Source organism: Dermacentor albipictus, chromosome 1, assembly GCF_038994185.2.
Source record: "Dermacentor albipictus isolate Rhodes 1998 colony chromosome 1, USDA_Dalb.pri_finalv2, whole genome shotgun sequence".
Classification (NCBI taxonomy): domain Eukaryota; kingdom Metazoa; phylum Arthropoda; class Arachnida; order Ixodida; family Ixodidae; genus Dermacentor; species Dermacentor albipictus.
Genome location: NC_091821.1, coordinates 201828771 through 201848125, shown reverse-complemented (window position 1 = coordinate 201848125; position 19355 = coordinate 201828771). Strand labels below are relative to the sequence as shown.

At 43.5% G+C, this 19355-nt stretch overlaps 1 protein-coding gene across 1 annotated transcript; it reads right to left on the bottom strand.

Moving 5' to 3' along the window:
- Positions 1 to 5318: 5318 nt before the first annotated feature.
- On the bottom strand, positions 5319 to 19237 carry LOC139054135 (uncharacterized). The gene is made up of 7 exons (XM_070530736.1): positions 19060 to 19237; positions 16325 to 16394; positions 15078 to 15251; positions 12357 to 12395; positions 10214 to 10310; positions 9327 to 9448; positions 5319 to 6578 (listed from the first exon to the last, which is right to left on the bottom strand). The coding sequence occupies exons 2-7, from the start codon at positions 16374 to 16376 to the stop codon at positions 5437 to 5439; spliced, it is 1626 nt and encodes a 541-aa protein (XP_070386837.1). The 5' UTR covers positions 16377 to 16394; positions 19060 to 19237; the 3' UTR covers positions 5319 to 5436.
- Between the last annotated feature and the right edge of the window lie 118 nt (positions 19238 to 19355).

Below are 19355 nucleotides of genomic sequence, written 5' to 3'. Positions count from 1 at the left end.
AACAACCCACCGTATTCGTAATTGGAATCGGCGGGAAGACTTATAGGATTGCACCAAAATGCTGTCCATTGATATCTTCTCAGATTCCTCGCCTGACGGCGAATCACTGTGTTAATTCTGTTATACATAGTCTTCATTGATGGGTCGCCCTTCTTCCTCATCAGTCTTCGTTCCGCTCTTCTACGGACAGAGCATAGATTTTTGAGCTTTACGTCCAGAGTGGGGAAGTGGCCGGGTAGCTTCAGTTCAGCGCTAGCTAATCTTTTACTACGCAGCATATCCGCGAACAGGTCTCAAAAAGGTTCGCTTAGACCGCCCCTGTACGTATCCCCTTGCGTCACAGGACAGGATCCTCTGTCGGTGGTTCGAAATCCAGCAATGTTGACGAAGACAGGATCCCATGTATATCTATAGAGCGCATCGTGTCACGCGATACAGTCAGACGGAAGGACAAATTTCCGAGGGAAGTCGCCCTAGAACGTTTACGCATTAAAAGTCGACGCGCTTGACCCGCACATCACATTTCGACGAACCACGAGTGTGCTCGTCACTATCATTGTTCTGAATGTTACTTGTTTTTCTGGACACAGGTTCGCGCAATAAACAGTTAGTTCCGTGACTTGCGTTGTGCTATTGTGGTTGTTAACTATCACTATATAACGCGACAATAGCAGTATATCGGCATCCACACTGTCCAACCTTTCTGGAATACCATATTTACTCGTGTAAGACCCGCCCACGTGTAAGGTCCTCTCTCCCATTTTGGAGTACGAAAATATGGGGGAAATGTTTCACTAAGCGTCAAATGCATACTCGCGAGCTGGTTATTTACCGCAAACCCCTACAAAATGGCACTAGGCCGTATCAGAAAAATCTATCGTCGACTGTAAATATGTTCGTCCCCATAAGCCTGCCTCGTGTAAGACCCGCACCCGGGAAGAATTCCAAAATAGAAAATGTGTGCACCTTACACGAGTAGATACGGTATTCACAATCAATATATCATTGACAAAACCAACGGCATGATGGTATACATTTGATGTAACTTTTCCAGATCGCCTACTACACTTAAGCTTACCATATACAGGGTGGTTGTTTTGTTTTTTGTTTTAGGTGCACCACATTAAAAAAAGGAAATTCCTGTGTCAGCAGAATTCTAACACTTAATCTAAATTACTCGATGAGGCAGCCACTACTTCTACAAGAAATCAAAATGCATAATTTTAATTACGGTAATTAACTTCTTTATGGATGACTTTACGGCACGTATTTCAATGTACGAATTGTAGCCGATGAGTTAGCAAGGCGTATACAAATGGAACAAATTTACAGAACTACTGCAGTTTTGATATATTACTTTTCAATGTTTCCGACTAAACGCATGGGCGTTCCAGTTACTTTTGTGCTTGAATGCATAAAACAGCGTTTTCCTTAATAAGTGTAAGAACAGTGCATTTTTACCGCAAGTTTGACGGCGCATTTCTCGAAACTGGTGCCATCCCCAGAACTCGTTCTAAGTCGATATGCCTTGCATACTTACTAGCTACATTTCATAATTGAAATATGTGTCGTAAGGTCATTATTTAAAAATACAATTAGCGTAATTATGTCAGTTATTCAATTAAACATTTTGATTTCTCGTAGAAGTAATGGCCGCCTCATCGAGTAATTTCGATCATGGGACAGAATTCTTCTATATGTCACACGGATTCCATGACAGTGTTCACAGAAACAGTTCTGTATATTATGTATGTGTGTGTCTTGTTTGTCGTTTCATTTTTTTTTTCATTCGTTTTCTCTCTCTTACCTATCGCATCCCTTTGCCCCTCCCCCGGTACAGGGTAGCCAAGTGGAGATAATCTCTGGTTAACCTCGCTGTCTTTCCTTTGCCTCTCTCTCTCTCTCTGTCTCTCTATCAAACGCAATTTAAGAAATTGCGCAACTGAAACAACCTTTCTAAAACCCTTGTCAGGACTAAATATAAGTACGCTGCACCAGCAAAGGCGTATAGAAAGTTCTTTTCTGGAAGAGGGAGTGGTGGGTGTGTGGGCGTAGGTGCACAGACTTGGACAAGGACGGCGAGGGTGAGGGCGAGAGTGCTGGGCAGGCCACATACTAACGCAGGAATGTTGCCCCTCCTCGGCTACGCCAATGGGTATTAGTATAAGACACCACGGTAAGCAAATGTGACCCATACACTCGAAATGGTTCGGAACAAATCTGTTCGATTCATACTATACACTTACGACCGCACGGATAGTATAATAATCAAATTAAGCCTTAACGTAACAAACTTAGCAACTCTTCGTAAAATAGCTTGTTTAGAGATTTTTTATACGTTGTGTCATCACCATGATCTGCGCAAGCAACTAATTCATCCCGCGCAATACACATAACAAAGACTTGATCACGTTCATAAAGCTGTTGTTCGACCCATTGCAGGACGACTACATTTTCAAATTCAAATCTGCGATATGCATTAACCAGTGGATTGACATTCCCGCATCACTAGTCCCCATCGAGTATGACGATGCATTCATGAAAGTATTAACTAACATTGTATCATAAGGAAACGATATTTTGTAACATGTGTTAGCGTGAGTGTGTGCGTGTCTGTTTTACATAGCGAAACAGTGTATAGTTATTAAGCTTGCCCATATGTATTTTTCGTTATGGTTGTGAATATTTCTAGAATAAGTCTTATCCGCGTGTAGCGACATATTGTTTCCCATTTATAACCTTTTGTTCCCTATTTTTGTAACCATCGTCTGTAACCATTCCCCTCTGTAATGTCTTTTCACCTTGAGGATATTTTATATACATATAAATAACATTTCCGCCCGGCATATGAGAAATGCTGTCGTGTTTATTTAAACGCTGGCCTCAAATTCCGCGCACTTCTATTTAGCTGCAGATCTTCCTTTTACTTTTGCAACTGTACTTTGAGGATCCTGCAAGAGCCGGAGTTCTGATTTCTTGCAGTGGATTGAACATCTCGCGCTGTCAGAAAACTGTCATGTGCAGACGAGTGCCGAAAAGAAAAACTCCTGGCGACCTGCCTCCTAGGACGAAAAAGTGAGAGCTCCCCGAGAAGGAACAAGAACAACAAAAAAGATGCAGTCGCATTCTTCGCGTTCTGTTCGGGCATGGGCCCCGCAAATCGAAGAGCCACACGGTGCTCGTGGCGCCATCCCAGAACTATGTCAAGAAACTAAGGCGAGGCGCGCTGCTTGTTTGCCGTTGTTTTCGGTGCCAGAATTTCCCCTCTTTGCCAACGTGCGGCGCTATATTCGCTGTTAGCATAACTGCGGAGAGGCGCCAAAACTGACTCCCACGACGTAGAGGAATGAACTTTTCGGCTTGAATCTTTCTCCTGATTAAACCTTAATACGTTTTGCAGCAACAATATTGTTTATAATAGTGGCGCCATCTGCAGTGACCACTAAAAGTAGAAAAAAGCTTGATTTTTTATTTTGCGCGCTGCCATCACTGTAGATGATGAGCATTTTCGGTTTTGTATCGAAAGCACACAAATATGCTACTCGCAAAACTGCCTTTTAACTTCAATATGATAATGCACGCGCACGTATGCTCCGAAGAGTCCTGAGTTAGCGAACAGACTGCTTATTTGTTGCTAATGATCCGTTTGGGGGTTGGGGAAAGGAGGCGCGGGCTTTTAATAAAGTATGCTTCACAATGTGCAATGTAATGACTGAAACTTGCTAATTTGGTACTAGCATGTGAACAGTGCTGAATGTTAATACTGAAAACAACTGCTCATAACTCGAACTCTAGCCGAAAGCTATTTAATATTCCATTCGATTTGCTTGTGGCACTATTTAATTCGGGTTCGGTTTGGTCTCGAAAGATTTTACTCACACAGTCCCTGCTCTTTTCTCTGCTGGGAAGCCATCTTAAGTACCAACACCACTGAGAATATATAGAGAGCAAATTTATTTCTGAACAGACAGAGAGCTCGGCGTGACGCCTCGGCTCCGTACAGAAAAAGGACATCGCGAAATGACACTTGCTGAGCGCCATGATCCTAACGTTTTGGCCATTGTAGACGCCGAGAAGATTATTGGTGTTATGACATCCAGATTTGTCAGTCAAAATAATATTCCAGGGCTTCGTCCTCATTATTGGAAATAAACAATTAGATTCTTAGCCATTAGAATTTGGAATGACTTACCATTTCGCATTAAATCAGCCGCATGCCATAAAGTATCAAACGACTGCTAAAAATACATGTTTCATAATTCCCACAATAAAGAGTTGCAAATTTGGATCTTTTGAACATTTCGCTGTTCCTGATGGTTTTTCAATTCTAAATTTACTTTTTTCGCACAACTAATGATAATTCTGTACACAACTACTTTGTTTAACTGTTCACCTGATTGTTTTAAGAGCCGTTATAACGAGAGGCTCTTATTACATTGCTTCACTCTGGTACCAATTACGCCATGCTTATTATCGCCTACTGCTCCTCATTTGAAACAAATAAACTAAAACTAATACTAAGCGTAACACTGACACCAGGCGGACTGAAGCTCCAGGTGATCTCTTTTCCATATAGCCGAGTATCCGAGTGACTTGAAGTTAAAACATATCTTCGTTTAATCTCACGCAAACGAGCCAGTGAGCCAGCCGTTATAAGGGTGTTTACATTGCTTATAGTATGCAAATCAAGGCGGTGCATCGGTGCCTATTAGCCATTATGCTTGTTTTGTGCTTCGGGCTTAAAGTTTCTTGCCAAATGTTAATTTTTATACAGGCTCTGAACTGTAATTTTGAACAATTATTTCTTTTCACTTTTTTCTTTTTCTTTTTCTTTTTTATGCTCACAAGGGCACACAGAAGGACCCCTTGCAAGGGACATGGTGACGCCAGGATAAGTTTACATGGGGCTAAAAAAAAATAGGGGGAAAAAGAATGAAGGGAATGGTGCAACGATGTTGGCGTAGTTTCGTGAGTGCGGTTGGTCCGCGTCGTTTGGTGGGGGTGAGCGCAGCCGCTGTGGTAAGCGCCATTATAGCGGGAACGTTAGCCGACAAGAGGTTTATAACGTGAAAACTGGACGAAATAAAGGAACAAGTCAAACGAAGTAACAGAAAGAACACACCAACCCTGGAGCAGCCTCCTGCGCTTTCTGTCTGTCTGTGCTTCGTCCGTTGTCCAGTCTTTATTCGAAACAGTGTTCTCGATATGAGTCGCGCATCAACTAGGGAAAAAAGAAGTCATTTTACGACGAGTCATTCACTGTGAGATCACCGGCATTTCCGATTTCGTGCACAGGAACAATCAGTGAAGCACTTCGCTCCGGGCACAAGGACATTTATTCTCTAATCGGGATGCACTCATGTGCATCATGAGGATGTGGTTTACCTCTCCCTGTTCCTTCTTCGTCAAAAAAATAACAAAAAGAAAAAAGAACGCCTACCCACTATACCCCATACTGTTTCGCGTCCACGAGTGCTTGCGCGCCACTGTGCGCAGCATGCCCTTCGTGCCTCCTCCCTTCGTGCCGCCCAGTTTGGCCACCTTCTGGCGGCGGACACCTCCACTCCAGGCACTTGAGGAGGCCGTTTGCTGTCCAGAGGCTTGTTCACTGTACAGGCTCGGCTGTGCGGGTGCGCTCGGCACCTCTTGGAGAGGTTGCGGCACGTCCGCTAGCTCGCTCGACTGAGCAGCGATTTCTTCCTGCGAGGACTGTGAGCTGACCTCTTGCTCCTCTTGTTGGCTCGCTGACGTGTCTGCTGCACCGACCTGACTGAAATCGCGCTTTGCCTCGCGGTAAAAGCCACCGGAGGAAACGGCGGCGTCGCGCGCTCCGGACACCTGCTGTTGGGTTTGCTGCTGCGCTGCCGCTTCCGAGAGAGCGGCGGAGGTTGCTCCCGATAGGCTTGACGCCGCTAGTTTGGCAAGCTTCGCACTTTTGACTTCGGCCTGCAGTCCTGCCTGGCCTGCGCTCGGCGTGCTGAAGGGCTGGTAGCTCTGGACCACAGTTTGTTCGCTGGCATGCCAACCTCCGTCCCTTGTCACTCGTCGTTTTGTCTGGCCTTGATTTTCCGCGGCCATCCGTCTACTCGAAGACCAAGTCAGAATGGGTGGGGAGAATTTCCGCGCGCTAGCATCACTTATAACGGCCAACCCTTGGTCACCGAAAAGGTCTTTAAGCATGGCGCCTTTGCTAGCAACCGATCCTGTCGGCGAATACTGTTCCAATGATTCTTTTGCCGTGTATTGCCCTTGCGTGAAATCGTACGGCTGCGTCAAGTAAACAAAGAACAGCGGAACTTGTGGGTACATCATCCCATAGTTATACGCCAATGGTTCCGCAAGCCGGCTTTGTATCATCAGCGACCGGAGTTCACCACTGTTGTAAGCGGAATCTAAAGCAGCTCCTGTTGTAGGCGCCAGTTGTTTTTGCTGACCTTCAGAATACGGCAAACTAGACTGCTGCTTTAGTTGAGCTTGGGCCATTTTGGTGTGAGCTGTAGAATAGCGTTGGGATTGAGTGACCTGTGTTTGCAGTGCTTCCGCCGACGATTGGGCACTGGAAATTTGGGAGTTAGTTCCTGCGAAGAAAAACGGGGATGTGACAGTTGTTTAGTTATCTATACTCCCGTTCTCGCGCCTTACAGGAGTGCGTCCAAATTTACACGGTGCCCACGAAAAATAAATTTGGTCCTCATAAGTTGCGGAAGAAATGCGTTCCTCACGGGAAGTGAAATAATTCATTTTTGGAAGCCGTGCAAGCTGCCCGCAATGCACTATGGTATACAGGGTGATTTTGGGAAATTTTTAAAAATCACCTGTTGCAAACAGCATAATTTTAGTCCTTTAGGTGGATTATTCAAAGAAACGGCCATTACTTACACGAGAAATCGAAAGACACCATCAACTAATTGAAGAAAATTCACTATTAAAGTTATTAATTAATTTCTTGACTGCACATACTGGAATTTACGAATTCTAGCCGGTGAGTTTGCAAGTCATAAACACTTGAAAGAAATTTTGGGGATGGCATTGGTTTCTAGATATGCGCCATCAAACTAGAAGTAAAAATGCAGAGTTGTTCTACTTACTTTTTTGACAAAGTGCTCTTTTACGCATTGAAGCCTAAATGTAATTGGAACGCCTTTGTAATTTGTCACCACACTTTAGCAATGAATACATTCAAAATGGTGTCACACTGAAAAGTAATTCTGAGTGATTATACCTGCCAACTCACCGGCTACAGTTCGTAACTTGCAATATGCGCCGTAAAGTAATTAATTAGGAAATGAATTAATTTTTATTTATATGGATATGTGTTTCGATTTCTCGTGCAAGTAATGTCCGCCTCTTTCAATAATCCAGCTGAAAGACTAGGATTATGCTATCTGCGACATGTGATATTTAAAGATTCTCTAAAAGTAAAAAAAATTATCACCCGGTATGCTACTGTTTGTTTGTCGAACACCTAGGCAAATACTATTAAGGCGAAAGCCTCAAGCGGATCCTACCCCCGATGGCCTTGAAAAAAAATGCGTCGTCCGGTCCAATCGTACACAAACTATCATTATCATCAATGACTCATACTCCCCTAAGCAAGCAAAAAATGCAATGGCTCATCCCTCTCGTAATGCAGAGGCTACAAGCACTCAACAAAGTGAAGCGTACAGTGCATACATTCATTGGAATCACGCATACACCGTAATGAAACGCGGAGTCTAGTTGAGTTGCGCAAAACATAACCACGTGACATTCTCAATGGCTCATATCGCCGTAAGCAAGCAAAAAATGCAATGCCTCTTACCCCTCCCCCTGACAAGTGGCTAGGTTTGTTTACCCGTCACGACTAAGTGTCTCCAAACGTGGACGTTCGTCATCACTGATAACGCGGGGGCGCCATTGTACTGCGCTGGACGATACTAGTCCGCCGATACTACGGCCTGCGAGAGCAGGTGGCGCGACGCAGATTATAGGCAAAGCATGACGGGATTTGTTCAGCGTGGACACAGAGGCGCAAATTCGAGCACAGAAGGAATTACAAAAAAGATGGAAAGGCCGTAGAAGCATGCAGCGGTAGTATTTCATAGCAAATAACTTTGTTTATTAAAAGACACATTTCAAAATATGTTGCGCTATAGACAAACGTTCGTGAGAAGATGCTCTTTAGTACCACAGAGATATATTTCACAGCTCTCATAACAAGTGGCACAAGGCCTCCTTTACACAGGACGTACACCTAACTGTATACTATACTGATCATCTGGACTGCGTGAATGGAGTCCATGGAACTTCAATAGAAGGCTTTGAGAAATAGGTGTCTTGGGTAATAAAAAAGAAAAGTCCAATTACTCGTACCTCTCTGTAACCTGCAAAAAACTTCATAGTTGAATGAATGAACTACGAAATTTTTAAACAATCAAAGTCATCGTAGTTGAATGAATCAGCAGGCAGATGGAGTTAACATATTGGCAGAGTACATTGTCCGCCAAAGAGCGTCTAATACCTAGTGATCATGAGAAGGAATAATACCTCTGTAGCAGTTTAGCATGTTACGTTTTCATTCAGCCTCTGTTTTCATAGATTTGTAAAGAAAGAATGCAGAAGCTTTACTTTCGTAACCAATAACGCTTTTTAAAAATTTTGTTTTAATGTACTGTTATTCCCATTTGGGACTGTTACAGGAGTGGTTTTATGTACAAGAAAATGCAAATTACAATCAATAATAAAATAAAACAGCAATCAGGTGTAAAAAAGAAAAGAAATCAAAGCATTCGAAGAGAGCCGCCAACTTTGGCCATCAAGCCAAGCGTTCATACACATCGCAAAGCATTCCTTCATACATTCATACAAAGAGTACACATCGACCAACTAACGGCATAAATCAATAACAGACTGAAGATGGTCATCAAGCCTGGCTTGTTGACAGGACTGATACAGCCGTTAGCTCAAAAATTTTTTTTCTTTTTTTAGGTATCCTGCGAAGTTGTGAATTTTCCTAGGGCGTTCCATTCCCGTATGGCACGGGGGAAGAAAGAGAAGTAATATGCGTTGTTAACACAAAAGTATTCATTTATCGTAAATTTATGCTTGTGACGCGTTTCCCTCCAACGGTTAAAATTAATGTTAGTAGCAGGATCCATGTTGAATACATTGCATATTTATTGAAATAAGAACTTGACTCTCTGAAGTATTACATGACTAAATAATATGTCTAGGCCTGCGCGGGAAAGCAGCTCCGTGGGGGAATCAATGCGCCGGTACCGCTTTTCGTTGCCCCGATTCAAGCTCGTGCATATATTTTTCTATATACGGAAACGTCTTATGCTCACCCTCTTGACAAACAGCTGGAAAGTTCCTCGAAGACCTTATTTCCCGGTCGAAAATCCACGTTGGAAGATCTTCATAATTGCAGCCGTTCTTATCGAGGATGTAACGAACGCATCGGTTATCTCTGTGGACAGTTAAGGCGCTCAGTTATTGAACGGAGTGCAAGCACAATAAATCCGACTGTCCCACATGCTACAAAGTACATCATATAGTATTTTGTTTAAGCAATTGTATTACGTCTTAGTGTCTATATTACCACGTGTCACCCGACGTACTCAGGTAGCGCGTCGCAAGGAGAGTGTTGAAACGAAGGAGTATTACTCACTTGCGAGTATAGTTGACGACCAAAATAGTAACACAACTGCAACTGTGATATGCTTTTTACTTGGAGAGCTAAATGTAGAAAAATGCGAACATTTTGAACTGGCCTGAAATCTCGGCCCTGGATCACTAACTTAATTTCTGAACAAAAATTGGTGAAAGTGATCCGAGATCCACAACTTCGTATATTTTCAGCGGGTATGAAAATACTTCGCTTTTCAGAGCCCTACAACCTAATTTCTTCACTGCTCAACAACACAATTTTCGGTTCTTTTTTTACAGCTTAAGTGGCATCGCAGCATAACTACTGTACGTTCGCTGCAACATGCTCATATCGAACACTCATATTTTCTGTACAAAAGAGCCAGAAAGGGTCATGAGCCCGCATGAAATCTTTCCTCCTTTTAGAAGAAATGGGTGAACAAATGTGAGTGCGATTTTTTTCCATTTCTTGAGGCTCCAGTGTTGCTCGCAGAGGCAAGGTGCACTGTTTTTACTTTTAACGAAAACACAGCCGAGAAGTGGTTCTGTGCAAGTATGAATGATCCGTGCTGAGTGGTGTACTTACAGGCATTTTTCTGCTGCTCCTGTCGGTGCAAGTATGCAACGTCGTCTTAGTAGCCGCACGATACGCTTTGCTGTACAAGTGACTTCTTGGCAACGACCTGCACATTAACCATTGTCTCTGGTCGAAACGCGTCAACCCACTCGCGCGGTACCGAACCAAAATAATAATAATAATAATAATAATAATAATAATAATAATAATAATAATAATAATAATAATAATAATAATAATAATAATAATAATAATAAACAGACGAAGTGACACGTGAAGCAGGGCAAGCACATGTTAGGTAACACAATATTTCAGAAGTTATTAACTCTCTGCCGTTCTTGATTTTGAGGTATCGTTATGGATGCCGGCTACATGGGTGAATTTTTTTGAACTTCAACGTTCTGTGCGCGTACTGCACTATATTGCAACAAAAAATAGTGCTGCATGGTAATCAAAATCCGCGGCGCACGCACTTCTTGCTGTGACACTGCAGAATTTGGTGCCTAAATATAGATGACGTACAATCAACGTGTCTGTCCACGATAAAGTGAATGTAGCACTAAAAAGAAAACTGTACGTGGAATGGACACCGCAAGCGCTGACTCGCAGCAGGACCACTGGAATAATTGGAATATCTCTTTTCTTAAAATTCTTTTTAGCAACTAGGCCGTATATATAACCGTACGTTTCATTTTTTTTTCTCGATTGATAGAATAAATGGGAATTGAAGACTCGATTTAACCAAGTTGTGGCTGATGGCATTCGAGTACCAGAAACCTCCCATGAAGTTGATACGCGGAAGCGGTGAGCGAAATGCGTCGCAGTGCTATTTCTTGACCTAGCACTTTTAATGCGATTCTAATGCTCATGGTACTTCACACACTTTCTGGGGACTATCTATCTATCTATCTATCTATCTATCTATCTATCTATCTATCTATCTATCTATCTATCTATCTATCTATCTATCTATCTATCTATCTATCTATCTATCTATCTATCTATCTATCTATCTATCTATCTATCTATCTATCTATCTATTGCCAACTTCGGTGACTGGAAGTGGGTGGTCCATGGTCTGATGGGTAGCGCGTAAGGCGTCTGTGTTGATGGAACAGGGCTCAAAATTAATCCTCGAAACAACTAGGGTCAATAGGCACGTGGTACAGGTTAAGCATCATGATGCCAAGTTCGAGCAGTGGGTATGTGCCACTTGGTTCGTGCCGTTCTTCGATGAACCCGACGCCAACTTGACCTACTGAGTATGTGCCACTAGGCGTGTGCCGCTCTTGAATAAATCCCTTTGAGGCCAGCTTAGGTAACTGAGCCTGTGCTACTGCGCATGTGGCGCACTTCAATGACAAAAAAACATCCTTTCAAATTTCTCCGCTGCTCGGCAGAAGCGAAATCCCGCCTCGCGCCGAGTTCACGGCATCGCAGCTAGATGGCGCAGCGTGTGCAGTGGGAAGCGTGAGAGAGGACCCCGGATGCACACACGTTCCGGCATTGGCCGTGCGGTGTGTCACTACATAGTTTCACTGCTAACCGCATTAACGTCGACTATCATCGTCGATGGTTTCACCAGGTTTTCTTCAGCACGCGTGCAGGGCACCAATGAGGTGCCAGGCAAATACGGCGTTTTCGTAACGCTGAACAGAGGCGACAGATAACCGGCGAGACTAGTGTGAGGTGAGGAACTGAATCTAGCGGCGCCTGTTTCATCAGCGTTCGCTGTCGAACCAACTACGATAACGGTAAAACGACGGTAAGAGTGCCACAGGCGCCTGTTATTTCCTCGGATTGTGCATAAATGCTTGCGCTACTACACCATGAAACCTTGTTTAACGATATTTGAGGCTGCAAGTACGGGTTCATCCAGTCCTTGTTGCAATTATTTTAGAGTGCAGCTCTTAGCCGTCCGTTCCTGCGGCGAGCGTCGGCGTCGACGTCAGCGGCGTAATCAACTGAACGAGCACAGCGAAAGATGAAAGAGCGAACGCGGCGGTAACAGAAAGACTGCAGCGCTGACATATCAGCATACATTTTTGGGATATTCAATAAAGTAACACTTCAGCCACGATATTTTAATGAAGTCAGGCACCAGAAGAGAATGCAAGCATGTTTAGAATTGATCACAGTTGATGTTATTTACCGTTTAGGCATCTTTCATCTTGATTTGTTTTCTGTAGCACTGAAAAAGGGAAAAGAATATAAGCCAACTGTTTTCTTATTTCGACCCTTCAGCGTTAGGCTTAACGTTTTTCGCACAGCACTTCGGTCGAAACTACAGGGGACTGCATTATTCCTTTCAAATTGTGAAATTTGTGGTCATTTGCGGAAATCGGTGGAAAAATTATGGTCCAGATCGGTCAATATAACACTTGGGGCCCTACAACGTAAAACTATGGCAACATGTTTTTTTTTTCAATCTTCTGACGTCAAATTTACGTAAACGCTGACGCAAGCATCGGGTGGTGACCCACAGCGTTGCCTGACCAGCCCAATCACACGCTCTCCTCGTTTATAGGAGGTCACTTTTGTTTCCTTTCAAAACGAATAACATCGCCTACATTGAGCGGTTTTTCTTATCGATAGAAGAACCGACATTTGGACGAGTTGGTACTGGTTGAACATCTTGAAGGGGAAGCGCAAGACGACGCAGACAAAAGGCGGGAAACACACAGGACAGCGCCGAACTCACAACTAACATTATTAGAAGGCATACACAAACTTATGTACTACAACCCATACCCACGTGCTCTCCCAACGATGGTGTCGTTATCAGTGCACAGGCAAAAACGCAAAACCCTCTAATGTAATGTTAAACTATGAGGTGGTTAAAAAATTCAAAATCACTGTCCTACAAATTTAAAAATGGCATGCTTACACAACGCGATCCTTTTTTCCTGATATAGTAAGCCTCAAAAATCTCCCTCGTTGTCTGATTGCTCACAGATTACAAGGATATGACGACGCTAAAACAGATCCTCAGCAAAGAAGAGTTGGCAGAACGATCTCATATACGTGCGGAAAGGGCCCGATAACGTGATACGGCCACGCAAAAAGTTTTGTTATACGCAAATAAACCCATGCTCTCCGGCAGGTGTGAGTAGCCAGTGCCTGAGCGATCGACAGCAGCCATCTTATATTCCTTTCGAAACGAGGCAGCTTCCGGCTATTCAGAAAAAAATCCAGCTTTGTTCGGCATATTAATGCATCTTTAACGCGCATACGACACTTTGAGGCAAAGAGTTGTCGCGGTTTTGTGACGTCGAGTGACAGGCAGGTGAAGTGGGTGCAGCCTGAAACATTTTGACCAATAGCAGAGGGTTAATGGCGAAAAGGCGTCGAATCAGAAATAATTATTTTTCTTTTGTTCGGTCACATCATACTTAATCAGTGTGTACACGTCATGTCAGATTGGGAGCAACGCGGCTTTCATGACGTCGCATGACAGACAGGCGAAATAGGGGTGGTCCAAAAAGTTTTTGACCAGTCTCGGATGGCTGATTGCAGAATGGGAAGAGTTTGGAATAGCTTTACGTTATAACGTCCTTGGAATTGCTACACTCTTGGGTTTTCAAAAGAAAAAATTGCGAATTTACCTTCGTATGCGGTAGAGTTCAATATAGTCTGCGCCCATCGTAGTGAGTAATGTTTAAAGCGTGGCGACTATGTCACTTCCGGGCTAGGGCGTCTGGAGATGACTTTCGAGATAAGTTTTCAATAATCGTTGGGGCGCACTATTTGCATACTAAGAGACATGGACAAAGGAAAATGTGCATATTTATTGAAAAACAAAGAATGTAACAGTTTTAAGGGTTATAATGAACGATCCGGACCATAAAATTCGATATTTCTGCAAAATTTGAGCGAGAACAGTACAGCAGTGGGCGCGAACTCTTGAAAAAAAATTATTTGGAGGAAAAACGCAGGTCTCTGTGGTTGCAGCTACAAAACACGACGATTTTTATTCCTCAATAACATGAATTGTTGTTCTTCTTTGGAGGTCTCAGAGCTCTCCGTTGAGATTCATACTATATAAGAAGTAATGACTGTTCCTTCTCTGGAAACAGGTGTATATTCATGTAGTTGATAGCGCATCGTCCCATCGTTTCGTGTTTCCCCTTCGTTTTCGTTGTTTGCTCTGTAGTAATTATGAACAAAATGGTGGCTAAGTAGTAAGCGAATAAACCGTTGAAGGTTTGTACTGGAACTGATAACAAGATTTTATTTCTAAACTCTTTATTCAAAAGAGAAGAAAGAAAGCTGCAGTTGAATTAAGCATTAGAGGCATGCGAGGATAGCACTTACGAGTGTTTTGGTGGTTCTCTTCTTCGTTGGTGCTAGCAACATCGAATAACTGCCATTGGATGGTGAATGATTTAATATTCTGAGGTGACAAGTTGCTGTATCGCATTATTTTGTTGGACAATAGAAGAGGCTTTAATGGCTTAAACAGGTAGAGAAAGCCCAGATAAATTTAATGCGCTCGTGCTTTTAGCCTAATAGAACGCATCACTCTACAACAAAAATACACACATCTGATGGTGGGTTTATAGTTAAAGTAATTTTTCTGTAGATGAAGCTGAATCTGCGAGAAACTTTGTGACACCAAAATACTCTGCTTCCGATATCAGGGCAGAAACTCACACCGCCATGCCCGGTCGTTGAAGCTACCGGCTCGGATCACCAAATAGCCCAAATAGCCACTCTTTGAAACTGCTCTCTCCCTCTCGTTCTCTCTCGTTCTCTCTTGTTTTTTGTGTTGGTGTCGCGAGCTGTAACTTTATCCTGTCTACGTCTGGCTACAAAAACCGAGCGTTAATGCGTTTCACGAATGATTTTGGCTCATGAAAAATGATCTACGTACCTGCTTGAGCCATATTTTTTTTGAACGTGAGTCGCTGCTGCTGCCGCTGCTGCTGCTGTTGCTGCTGTTTTTGCTGTTGCCTGAAAGGCTGGTTCTGCTGCTGATACTGCTGCTGCGTTTGCCCCTCTTGGCTACTTGGGTCGAGCACGGCTGGCCCGTAGACAACATTTTGACCTAGAGGCACAGAGCGTGTGCACAAGCCGTTCAATATATGGTCATGGAACAACTTGGTCGTTGTTCAATGTGAAAAGAAACCATCAAAGTTTTCGCATTGTTTCGAAAGCTTTGTGTTCACCGTGAGATTGCTGTTCCAGCCTCGGAGCTACCAACTGAAGAAACGCTAGAAAGAAACTGTGGAACAGGCTAGACCACCAGATTACTTTTTCCGAACACTCTATGCAAGAGTTTGTTCTAGAAATATGGTTTATTAGTGGAGAAGAATGAAGTTCGCTTTCTAGAATTTCGTGTCCTAATGACCGCGCCGATCACATCGCATTACGTCACCATCTTAGTTGTATTTGCATGCCTGAATGTTTCTATTCTTTTTTTTCGTAAAAATGTAGAGAAGTTTCCAGCTTGTGATTTATCGACTGTCATCTTTTTGTGTGCACAGTTAAAGAGTGCGGGTATCTGCGTGCATGAAGAAATGTCAATCCACGCACCTATTAGTATGCAGTATTTATATCACTATCTTTTGCCAGAATTAGCCATTAGCGTACCCCTTACGCGACTTTTCTGTGCTTCTTGCGGACTTGTCCATTCACACTGCTGGCGCTGTTCTAAACAACATCAACGAAAAGATAATGCTCCCGTTAGCTGTTAGAAAAGATATCACTCGACTGTTACAATTATTTCAAACTGCTGCCATAACGGAAACATGCTCGAAAGGTAGGCTGAAACTATGGCTTTTATTTTGTACACTACATATATTTGATTTAGATTTTGGTATTATTTATTTTCCTTTGTGGTTAATACGTATTAACGTAGATTTCACGCTATTTAATCTTCACAAAAAATAAAAAAAGAAATGCAAGCATAAATTAGGCTCGTGTGTGTCATACTATGTGGTGCACGCACACACACGAGCTAACAAAAAAATCAAAACAAAAGCGCACGCACAGACACACACGCAAAGAAAAAAAAAGGAAATGGAGCGGTAATGATGTGCAACGCGATCAGCGAATGTCTTTTTATGTGAGTTCATGCTTAGGTGGCATACGCGCCGCCATAACACAGCCGCTTCTTACCAAAAGCGAAAGACGTTGCTACGGCAGCCATTAACATCACATGGAGCTTCATACTGGCACGGTGGATCCACTGCGACAAAAAGTGAAAATCAACTGAATACTGAACGAAATTCAATCCTGAAAGTTTCGCGCTGAGAAATCTCTGCGCCTTTCACTATGCCTGTCTCGTAGGCCAGAGTGCCAAACTAAAAAAATATGCCGGTTTGTTTCGGGTCGTGGTTAAAGCTCTTTCGTTTTCGTTCCGGTTCAGTTCTCCCGGTCATCAATCGAGGAACGCTAACAATTCACGAACCGGTTCAGTACAGTAGATTTGATCCTTGGTATCTCATGACACGAAACACGGTCCTCGCAGGATAGTAACATTTAGTTGTGTGTGCAAGTTTTTATCTGGAAGAACAATGAGATGATGTCACTGGCACGTGGGAGACCAGAAAAAGTTTTACTGGGTTTCAAGCATGAAAATTTGGTGCTACCATAGCTGTAGAAGAAAACCCCGGGGCCAAATCCTCAAAGCTTTTAGTTTCTAAGTGGGCTTTGTTATTTGTCGACCACCATTCCTGATGTCCCACTACGCGACTGACTCTCATCTGCGCTTACTAACAATTTCAGCGTAAAAACATTTTTGTAAATACGGGCCCTGTACGTCTCTTCGAAACGTTTAGCTTATAGTTAGTGATTGGTTAATGCCTTTACGTATTCAAATTGAATGCATACACATATAAACGTAATGCTCAGTAGACTGGATTGGTAGTAGCCGTGATTCGTAGTCAGCATCCAGAATCTGTGCAAGAATATGTTTACCTAGGCTATTTAGTCACAGGGGACGCGTATCACGAAAACAAAATCTACAGAATAATAAAGAAGGGTTGAAGTTCAAAGGGCAGGCATTACGAAGTCATGGCCGGCAGTTTACCGCGAATCTTGGAACGAAAAGTATACAGTCATTGCATTCTAATGGTACTCACATATGGGCAGAAACATGGACGTCAATAAAGAAGCTCGAGAAGAAGTTAAGGATCGCGCAATAAACGATGGAACCAAAAACGATAGGCTTAACGTTCAGCGATAGGCGAGCGGTATGGATTAAAAGCAAATAGGTGTAGCCGATATTCAAGTTGAGATTAAGGGAAATAAATGAAATTGGGCAGCTTATGCAACGCATAGAGCAGATTGGCTTATATGCGAAACGATGAGAAGACACTAAGGCAGGTCAGGTATTGCTGTCTACACAACCACTTAAAGATTTTAGTCAAGATTAGTGAAAGTAGGGAAGACCTGAGGGTTACGTACGTATTTTATGAAAGGAGAAGAAAGGCGCTGTTAAACGACAATAAGAATGACGACGACATCAATGTCGCGGCAACGGCTCCCATAATAACGATAAGGATGGCATGACGATGACCATGCAAAATCTCCAAACTTCACTACCAGTTGAAAAAAAGAAACTAGAAAGAAAACAACCCGCAAAAGAATTTTCAGTGGTTGCTGGCTTCTGTGGCAGCACTAGCAGTGACTACGCTTACAATGCTTCTAAATTTTCACCTATAGAAAACCATTGTGGTTCAATTCCATTTCGAAGGACAGATGCTCCGGTTCAATGTCGCCATCTTGCGCGCGTACTTTCATTGGCTGAGTGTGATATGCCAAGTATAACGCCCACAGCAGATGCAGCCGCCAACAGAATCGCTGCAGTGTAAGGTTGATATTCTGTGTCGGCTGTGCCGAAGAGTTACCGTGATCAAAATGAATGCCTTATTCAGAATGTTTACCAGCGCTTCATTCGATGTCGGTTGTTGCCAAGAAAACATCAGCCGCTTACTAGTGCTATTATACCCGATTTGACTTACAGACAGAATTCCTCCCCACTGCACCGAACCGAGTAAACGATTTACCACTGATTCTTCAGAAAACTCTTACACTAACTTAACGACTCGTCGGATTGCAATGCACTGAATGATCTTGAATGCTTTTTTAGGTCGACAAGGTTGAGCGTTGGGCTAGTTGGTAGAGTAGCGTCGCGATACAAAGCGTCACACGCACACACGGAGAAGAAATTGATGTATACCACATTTATTTATTTATGTATGCTACGCTACTCACAAAGAAATCCGCGGCTAGGATCTGCGGTGAGTGCCAGCAGTGCTTAGCGCTTCGTCGCCTGAGCGGCTCACCCGTTTTGTAGATACTCACTGCGAGAATCCGTCGTGTAGGTGCACCGGTAACGTGCAGGTAAATCTAAGTACAGGAGAGTGTTTTTATTTTTGCGTCTACGGAAATTCGGCCGCCGCGGTCGGGAATCCAGTCCGCGATCTCGTGTTCAGCTGCAGAGCGCCATAGCCACTGAGTCACCACGGCGTGTAAAACGGATGTAAGCGCTAGGCTGCATTACTTGGCGTACAAAAAGGTGAAACAGTAAATTATTTTCTCATTAAGCGGCAGTATAATGAGGGTGCCTTATGAAGTAAATATTCTTTCTTCAAGTGCAGGCAACCTCAACAGGGGCCCACTGATGTACAAAACTTGGCAAGTACAAAAGATAATCAAATTCCTGTCTAGTTGCCTTCCACAGCTGCGAAAATAGTCGGATGAATTCATTACCTTTTCTCCCTTTCAGCTGATTGGTGTAGAGAACAAAGGGTTAGGGTAAGGCCATGTTGGCGAGAAAAGCTCGTAAATCATTTCACACGAACACTCCCAAGGAGTCCAAAGCGTGCAATAAGGATGTATGCGATCACCTGGAAACGCGTCCGAGTTGAAGCTCTTTGACCGCAGCCTCGTGGCAAGTGCAAGGGCCTCTCGAAGCTCGTTCTTGGTTGATGCCCAACTCTGGAAGATATAACCTAGGCACGACCGCTCCTAGCCATCCATTTCCAGAGAAGCAGAGCCGCCGCTCGTTTCCGCACGCGTTTGATGGCCGTCCGCGTCACTTTCCACTCGCCTATTTCTCAATGCGAGCCATCGGCTCGGTCGTGCCAGAGCCATCTTGTTTACAGGTCCAGATGGCGCCCGTGGAAGCGCTTTTAAGCTCTCC